The sequence below is a fragment of the Bactrocera neohumeralis genome, unplaced genomic scaffold (genome assembly GCF_024586455.1).
Source record: "Bactrocera neohumeralis isolate Rockhampton unplaced genomic scaffold, APGP_CSIRO_Bneo_wtdbg2-racon-allhic-juicebox.fasta_v2 ctg2199, whole genome shotgun sequence".
Taxonomy (NCBI): Eukaryota; Metazoa; Arthropoda; class Insecta; order Diptera; family Tephritidae; genus Bactrocera; species Bactrocera neohumeralis.
The window spans coordinates 1-9,257 of record NW_026090028.1 but is presented as its reverse complement, the minus strand read 5'-3'; the positions used below and the strand labels follow the sequence as shown (position 1 = coordinate 9,257).

Here is a 9,257-nt window from a genome sequence, read left to right as displayed (position 1 = left end):
AAATTCATATATAACATTTATTTGACCATTGTATGGGATTTTTGATTTTTTCTTAAATTTAGAATATTGATTGGATTCGTATAACTACAAATTTAAACTTCAAACAACGCATTTTCATTTAATGTATATATTTGTTATGACAGCCTAACAGCCTATTCTGAAAAAACCTCTCAACTGAGTTGAGAGGCATATTTTGTCAGGCTATTCTTGCTCAAACCTCATAAGAAAAAAGCTTAAAAATGACACCCCGTGAGGTAAAAGCTTTTCGCTGTCAAACAGCTGTTTTAATAAAAATAAGCAAAGAAAAATCCACCTACTACGTACATTGCTTATCATTTACATATGCATATCGCTGGTAACCAATAAATCAAAAATAAATCCAATATTTGTTTATGCATTCATAAAAACAGATGGAAATAATTGTTGCAAACAATATAAGCGATAGTAGAAAACCATAAAATTGAACTCTGGTGCCTAATGAAATATTTTATTTAATTTTGTTCAATTATCATGCAGTAGATTTGAAAATGCTTTCTAAAATTTTTGCTTTAATTAGGCAGAGTTTGATATTATATTTCACACGCTGTTCTAATTAACTTATCATTAACTTATAAAATCCTTTCCGGTTCACGAAAAGTGAGAGAGGAGTAGTGGCGTCTGTGCTTGAAGGTGAAACAATCCCAATATAGGTACAATCGATTGAGCCGATTGTGCCCTTGATCCCAAAGCATATAACTATTACCAACGCATTTTTTGTAAGTGCCATGCCCGTAAAAACACAAACGCCAGGAAACGCAGATCAAAAGATATACTCGACTTCTGCACATCATGCGGCACCAATTCACCTATAAGTACTTTACATAGCGATTTTAGGAATCGAAATATATAAATGTTGTGTTGCATAGTAAAAGGATCGCTTTTGTCTCGTAAACCCTTCAAAATTTTCCTCCTACTCCCCGATTCCTCCTCCTCAACAATTGCCGCATACACAAAGAACTGTTCCTACATGCTAGTTATAACACTCAAATATTTTTTAAAAAATGTCAAATATTGATGTAAAACAAAAAAACACACATGTCTTCTATTATGATGGCTGCTTTCACACGTCACAGTTATTTGTGATAATAGTGAGCATTTGAGCTTTTGAATTTTCGCCAGAATAGGGTAACCCTCACTATAGTGAGAAACATCACTGTGGCGAGGTTGGTGACTTTTGTGAGGGCGTGAGAATAGGGCTGTAAATCCATGAAAATTTAGAAAGAAATGTAGCGCCATCTACTGTAAAATACGGCACTTACTCAATACCGCTGTTAGCGCCACCAACTGGCGGATAGCTCTTTGCTAATAATAAACAAATAATTTGCAATAAATAAATAATGCGACTATAAGGAAAGTGATAAACTATCCTATCTTTCAAGTTGGACCAAACTGCACACAGCGTTAAAAATTGCATTAAAATCGGTTCAGTAGTTTAGGAGTCCATCGAAAACAAACAACGTGACACGTGATTTTTATATATTAAGATTAGACCTGGCGCAGCTTATATGAGATTTTTTTTTTTGGAAGTTTGAGTACGGGGATTGGTCAAATATGCGATTCGATGTAATAATTCATGTGGTAAATTTTTAACTCGATCAGAGTGTGCAAACCTGTGCCGTAATGAGGTCAAATTTCAAAATATAAAAAAACACTTGGTTTTTTTTACTGTTACCTCATTTTTCCTCAATATTTTGCACAGTAATTTTTTCTATATGTCCAATAATGATAAGAAAATTTATAAATATTAGAAAATAGTAAATTAGTAAAAATTCCATTAAACTAAGGCGGGCCACTGACTACACAAATTATCTGCACAAAACTTTTGTTGGAATTGAGTGCAATTGCGTTCACTGAGTTCACAACAACAAATTACTCGAATTTGCGCAGATAATGTAGTCAGTGGCCCGCCTAACGATAAATTCATACATTACGGTTCACATACGCCAATGTTGATAATTAGACAGACTGAGACGTGCAAATAGAGCTTTTAATATTTTGTCATTGCGAAATTGACTGTGGTTAAGAAAGGGTCTTTAATAAAATAATTAAAAATAGTAGAAGTTATACTGCAATATCGTGATGGCTGTAAATAATTTTGTTACACTTCGATCTGCTGACACAAACGTATATTTGATAGGAAAATGTGAAAAAAATATACTTGGAAGCAATTTACCGTCAAAACTACAAGTGCTGAAATGTTTTTTTTTACTATGTGCGGTGTGAAAAGAAAACAATTAAGGAAAGTGCTAAATTGGCTTCGAAGGAAATATTGCCTTTTTGGGAAAGAGCACGTATTCCAACTTTAAACAAAAGAACATGTGACTATAAATTGGTGAAATTATATGATGGTGGAGAACAGTACAGAAATTTTGTACAACTTCGTTTCCTAGTTCTCGTAAAAAGGAAAATGATTTCAATGATAACTTGAACAATTTATTCGATATTGCACATGCTGATGTTTTAGAAATGATAGCTATTCCTGAGGACCGAGACTTTTTAATTAAACAAAGAGAGCCAGGTCGTGTTGGGAGCATGATTTCTATAGATCAATGTCTCGCAAATAAAGAAAAACGGAAAGCGCAAAGGTTAGAAGAAGAAAATCGACGCAGAGCAAAGTATCAAAGATTGGAAAGCACTCAAGGTATTTATTTAATTCTGCTGAAACAAATAATATTAATAATTCTCTTTCAACTATTTTTTTTTAGAGTTGAGCGTAGACTATGATGTAAGTGATGAAAGTAAATGTGAGTCTGAAAAATCTGTAGAGCAGTTGATGATCGTATCAAACACCAACGAGCTGAAAAAAAACGTGTTAAAAAAAGCTTCATAGATGATAGAATGCTTGCTTGCATGGATGCTGGCAATATGTCATCCCCACTCGCAATTCCTTTTATTATTGCAACAGCTAAAGCTTTGGGTCACAATATTGAAGATCTGGTTATTAATTGTACAAGTTTGAGAAAACAGCGCAAGGAATATCGTCGGCGTCATGATACAGAAATTAGTGAGAATTTCAAGGTATAAAAGTTAATTTTGGATTTGTTATGAATACTTCTCAGTTCGAAAATTTTTCAGATCCCTGATACATTTGTGTTACACTGGGACGGTAAACTACTTCCTGCAATGACTGGAAACGAAAAAGTAGAACGCCTAGCTATTGTTTTAACGGCAGCTAATATAGAAGAATTAATTTCCATTCCAATTATTGAATGTGGAACTGGTGAAGCAATCGCCCAGTTCATATATAATTACTTAGAAAAAATGAATATGATAAATTCGGTGGAAATGGTATGCTTTGACACGACAGCTACAAACACTGGTAAACGTAACGGTGCTGGAATGTTGCTGGAACAAAAATTGAAACGTAGCTTGTTGTGGTTGCCATGCAGGCATCATATTGCAGAAATCATACTACGAGCTGTGTTTGAAATATATTTTGGAAAATCTTGTGGCCCGGAAGTTGCCATATTTGAAAGTTTTTGGCGGGAATGGAACACTTTCAATTTAAAAGATTTTTCAATTGGAATCATGGATGAAGAAGTGCGACGTGCTATAAATGCAGAGGAATGTGAAGCCAATAAAGAATTTTGCATCAAAAATATAGCAAAAGACCACATTCGCCATGATTAAAAAGAGCTATTGCAACTCATGTTTATTTTCTTAGGTGGCAGCATCCCGAACTTTTCCTTTCGTGCACCTGGCGCGACGTCACATGCCAGGTTTATGTCAAAAGCGATATATGCCTTAAAAATGTTTGCTTTGCAAAAACAATTTAAAATGTCTTCCAGCCATTTTAATGGATTCCGCAATGTGTGTATTTTCCTGGTGCATCTTTATATTCCGTATTGGTTTCGAACTACTAATGCAGTCGAAGCACCAAATTTGGATTTGCAGCTGGTAAAAACATTGCCGGTTATTACGACCCAAAAATATCTCTAGCCTTATTAGATAAAAAGAAAAACCACTTATGGTATCTGTCCGAGGAAGCCGTTGGTCTCGCCTTTTTCGATTCTAATGTGGACTTAAATGTGAAAAGAAAGATGGTTGAAGCACTGGCATTAGAAAAAGAGTTTGAAAGCAATGACGAAAATGGCGTTTATCTGCATAAAAATGTACATGGCAGCATTGAAGAAATGAAAGCATTCATAAGTAAAGATTTAAATTGTTTTGTAACGCATAGAACTAGAAATATATGTATGTATTTTCACGATTAGAAATAGACGTAAAATTTTTCAACTTAGATCCCTCAAACTGGCGCGAAAATGCAGAATATTTAAAAGGTGTTCAAATCCTCAAAAACATCACTGCTGCACTAATAACAGATTTTAACCGGTCTTTAACTCATAGCGAAGAACATAAACAATACTTTGTAATGGGTTTTCGTCCATAGCTGAGGTATGCTCAGCCGCTCCAGGGTCAGCCTTGGGACCCACGAACCCTTAGCAAAAAAGAGACGAGTTTTATCCTCGTAAAGTTATATCCACACCCCCACCTCTTATGCGGACAGCCAGACCAGCGTGATGTATACGGTGGTGATGAAAACGAACGAGATTGGCAAGCCAGGCGTTGACGCTTGTTGAAGCTGGTACGGTGATGAAAACGAACGGGATTGATGAGCCAGGCGTTGACGCTTGTTGAGGCTGGCACGGTGATGAAAATGAACGGAATTGATGAGTCAGGCGTTGACGCTTGTTGAAGCTGGCACGGTGATGAAAATGAACGGAATTGATGAGTCAGGCGTTGACGCTTGTTGCGACTGGCACGGTGATGAAAAATAACGGGATTGATGAGTCAGGCGTTGACGCTTGCTGCGACTGGCACGGTGATGAAAATGAACGGGCTTCTCTGTGTAGGAGAGATTTCATTAATAGCCAACCGTCTTCGTTGGCCTCCAGCTATCAACTCCCAACTGTACTCCACTTACATGTCGCCTGTTAGTCGCGTTAGTTTTAATAACGGTGCCCCCACGATTACTGCTATTTTTTGCGCAATGCTTGGGCAGGTAAGTTGTTTATGGTGCGTTAGTACGTATGTTGGAGTATGGTGTTATGATGCACTGTGGAGCGAAGTTGACGTAAATTATTATAAGGTGGTAAAAGCCACGTTACAACTTTCTTCATATTGTCGAGAACTACAGGCAAAAGTGCTCTTCATATACTAAAACTTCGCTTTTATAATATTCTTGAGACATATATTAATGATTGAAATGCAAATTGTGGAAAAATTGCGTCATTTTATTTTTTCTTTAATAAATAAACAGTAAAAAAAAACCAAGTATTTTTCTATATTTTGAACTTTGACCTCATTATGGCACAGGTTGGCACACTCTGATTGAGCTAAAAATTTACCACATGAATTATTACATCGAATCGCATATTTGACCAATCCCCGTATTAAAAATTCCAAAATAAAATAACGCCAGGTCTAACATATACATATATATTTATAGTAACGCACTTCCCTTACATTTGAAGGTTCAGCGATTGGCGTTTACAGCCATTCTTCTTCTTCTTCTTCTGTACATTATGCGGCACCAATTCACTTATAATACTATGTTCGGACCGACAACGAAAACATGTTTCGTGGGAAAAACTGGTTTTCGCACGAAAACTTGTGTTTTCGTCCATGTAAAATCTGTCAAACGAAAATGCAGTTTTCGCTGAAAACTTCTTGAAAACTTACATTCTACTCATTATAATCGATGCCTGCTCTAGTTTAATCGATTTTTTTGGAAGACATATTTTGCCGGCCCTAAATTGTCACTTGATATTTGTTTACATTCCATATAAAATACAGCTGTCAATTGATATACATTTCGAAAATGGAAAAACAAAAATATAAAAAAAGAAGTTGTTGGAGTGATAGGGCAGAAGCCCTACTTATTGAATTGTGGCAGAACAAAATAAGTGCTTTTCGCGGTGCTAAGAAAAACAGCCCATAGAAATGGCAATGGAGTTGCAGCAACAAGGTGTACATTTCACGGCCAGTGAAATAAAATCGAAAATGCACAATCTTTCACAAAGATATAGGTATGTAATTAAATAAAATTAAGAAAAATAGAGCTTTTACATATATATCATATTTTACAGGAAAGAAAAGATAGCAATCGGGTCAACTGGCGGTTCTCCCTCGCAGTGGCCACTTTACGATAAAATGAGAGCCGTACTGTTGCCGTACGTCAGCTACAATGCCGAGAGCTTAGTGGAGGAAAGTTTTCAAAGTAAGAAACATTTGTTTTGTAATTCAATATATTATTTATATTTACATACATATATACATTTTAAAAAGGTTCTACTAACTCGAACCACTCCAAATTTCGGTGGAAACGGCTGCGTCTTCTACATTCGTTGCTGCATCGCCATTGTCATCACCGGTTTGCCTACCATCGCCCTCAGCTACGCCGATGCCGTCGCCAAGCGATACTTCTTCGGTACCAGTACCGTCTCCCGAGCCGAGTGATGCTATTAATAAAAAAGGAATAATTTTCAAAGCATAATCTTAGAAAAATTTGGACAAATAGAAAAACAGCTCGAGAAAGCAAGTCAGCAATCCATTGAAACCAGCAAAGAAATTAAGGACTTGACAAAAAAATGGTTGAAATGATAAAAAAAAAAAAATGATGGGAACAATACATTAAAGATTCTTAAAGAAACAAATGAACGAATACTTCAATTTTCTAAATAAATAAAAAAAATTAATGAATATAAGTATTTTCTGTTTAATAATATATTTTTAACGTTGATATGTATTAGTTTTTATGTGGAAAATAAAATTGAATTTTGTTTGGTGTGTACAACTTTATCTTTGATTTAATGTATATGCAATTGTGTAAAATGTAGATATTATGATACAATATGCACATGTACTTACCAAAATATGTACAAAGTGCTGTCCGAATCATTTCTCCATTAATTGGTCGTCAATGCATATGAAATATCACGGATTCTGGCGTCTAGTCTCCAACTCTTCCAAAGCGCGTAACCATTCAGCGTTTAGAGTGTCGTTGTTATCATTTAAAAAATTGTGAAGGACGCAACATGCTTTTATTATGGAGTTGGCATTCCGTACAGAGTTGTCAATTCCTTCTCCGATGCATCGAAAGCGGGCCTTGAGGTGTCCAAAAGCATTTTCGACAACTCTACGTGTTTTCGAAAGAGCGTAGTTGAATACCTTCTCACCATTATTTTGATTTACGCTAAATGGATACGGTTTCATAAGTTGTTTGCTAAATCGAAAAGCCGAATCCCCAATAATGAATACTGGCACATTTACGCCTGAAATTTCTCTAGACATTTCGCTTAGTAAAGGACAATTATCCATTTCTTTTTTAAGTGATGACGTCTCATAAATTTGAGAGTCATTACATCGCCCGGGACTTCCTACGTTTATGTAAGTAAAACGGTATCTGAAAATACATTGTAAACATTACTTATGTATGTACTTATATGTACATATATTGAGGTTTTAGACTTTCCTTAGCATCAACTAATGCCATTAAAACGGTGGAATACCATCCTTTATAATTATAATAATCAACAGCTTCATCAGATGATGGATGAATCTAAATGTGGCATCCGTCTGTAAACAATTATTAGAACATTCGCGCAAATTTAAGATTTTTTAACCAATATTACCAATTGCTCCTAAGCATTGTGGGAATCCAATTACCTCGAAACCAGTCACCAATTCGGTTATATTTTCTCTGTTTAGAGGCAACATTTTAAAACAGGATGGCTGCAGTAATCTCAAGATTTCGGTACAAAATTCCAGTAAAATTTCGCAAACCGTAGATTTTCCTACACCGAACATGTTGGCGATACTACGATACTGTGCAGATGACCCTAAAGCAAATAATGTTATAGCCACTCTTTCGATAGGAATAGCTTTTCTGTACTTGTATCCATTTTCTGTAACGGGCGGAGGATGTCACATAATTTATCAAAGAACTTCTGGTTCATGCGAGAAAGTTCTTTTAAAAAGTGATCCGTTTCGTTGTGCAATCGTGTTCCCAAAACTGATTCTTACGTTGCTGGAATTAATAATATATAATTGAAAACTTTTGCATCAATAGGAACATATACACACTTTTGTCCAACATGAATTAATCGTCATCCCAAGGTCCTTTATTAAATCTAATACAATTAGATGTTGTTTCTTTAACTCAGCTATCTTTTTTACCAAAGGCATGGTGAGTGAGTAGTAAGACATTCCCAATAGTTCTCTTGAAGGAATTGTAATGAGCAGGATATTTATTTGCTTCTCAAAGCCAATGCTTTCTAATTAACATCTTTTCTCAGAATTCTAAAAACACGATCTTTAGTAATAATTATAAGCAAATATTAAGGATTTCAAAAAACTTTACCATTCTCGTTGCTCAAATGTAAACAAACAAATAAATTTGTGAGCTGTCAGTGAAAACTCAGCGAAAACACAAATTGTCGGTCCGAACAACTTACGTTCCACAACATACAAATGTGTTTCCAAAATGTTGTCAATGTCGGTCCGAACATAGTATTAGTAATTTACATAGCGATTTTGAGAATCGAAATGTATTAATAAATGTTGTGTCCTGCATACTAAAAGGATCGCTTTTGTCTCGCCAACCCTTTAACACTTTCCTCCTACCGCCCGATTCCTCATCCTCAACAATTGCCGCATATACAAATAATAGTTCCTCCATGCTAATTATAACACTCACTTCTCAATTTTTTAAAAAAATGTAAATATTGATTTAAAACAAAAACAAACACAGATGTTTTCTATTATGATGGCTGCTTTCACACATCACAGATATTTGTGATAATAGTGAGCATTTGAGCTTTTGAATTTTCGCCAGAATAAGGTAACCCTCACTATCTCAATTTTCAATCGCATTTTTTATACCCTGAAGTTTGTAACACCCAGAAGGAATCGCCGGAGACCCTATAAGTGTATAAGTATATATATAAATGATCAGTATGTCGAGCTGAGTCGATTTAGCAATTTCCGTCTGTCTGTCTGTCTGTGTATATACGAACTAGCCCTCAGTTTTTAAGATATCGTTTTAAAATTTCGCAAATGCCATGATCTCTTCAAGAAGCTGCTCATTTGTCGGAACGGCCGATATCGGACACTATAACATTTAGCTGCCATACAAACTGAACGATCGGAGTCAAATGCTTGTATGGAAAACTTTCACATTTGACAAAATATATTTACAGAGAAATTTGGTACATATT

At 35.4% G+C, this 9,257-nt stretch overlaps 1 protein-coding gene and 1 pseudogene across 2 annotated transcripts; both read left to right on the top strand.

Annotated features, from left to right (window-relative positions):
* Positions 1 to 1,999: 1,999 nt before the first annotated feature.
* Positions 2,000 to 3,810, top strand: LOC126766704 (uncharacterized). 2 transcript variants are annotated; one of them, XM_050484437.1, is made up of 4 exons: positions 2,000 to 2,680; positions 2,745 to 3,057; positions 3,115 to 3,259; positions 3,296 to 3,810. In XM_050484437.1, the coding sequence occupies exons 2-4, from the start codon at positions 2,878 to 2,880 to the stop codon at positions 3,667 to 3,669; spliced, it is 699 nt and encodes a 232-aa protein (XP_050340394.1). In that variant the 5' UTR covers positions 2,000 to 2,680; positions 2,745 to 2,877; the 3' UTR covers positions 3,670 to 3,810. The 2 variants fall into 2 exon arrangements, with proteins under 2 accessions (XP_050340394.1, XP_050340393.1); XM_050484436.1 differs by having other exon boundaries at positions 3,115 to 3,810.
* A 2,232-nt stretch (positions 3,811 to 6,042) lies between these two features.
* LOC126766703 (inactive protein tyrosine kinase pTKL-like) lies at positions 6,043 to 6,642 on the top strand (annotated as a pseudogene).
* The last annotated feature ends 2,615 nt before the right edge of the window (positions 6,643 to 9,257 follow it).

What these genes read in the sequence shown, in the direction of transcription:
- LOC126766704 (XM_050484436.1), top strand. Translation starts at nt 2,878, where the DNA reads ATGCTTGCTTGCATGGATGCTGGCAATATGTCATCCCCACTCGCAATT. An exon ending in AAATTAGTGAGAATTTCAAG is followed by an intron (nt 3,058 to 3,114) that starts GTATAAAAGTTA and finishes AAAATTTTTCAG; the next exon opens with ATCCCTGATACATTTGTGTT.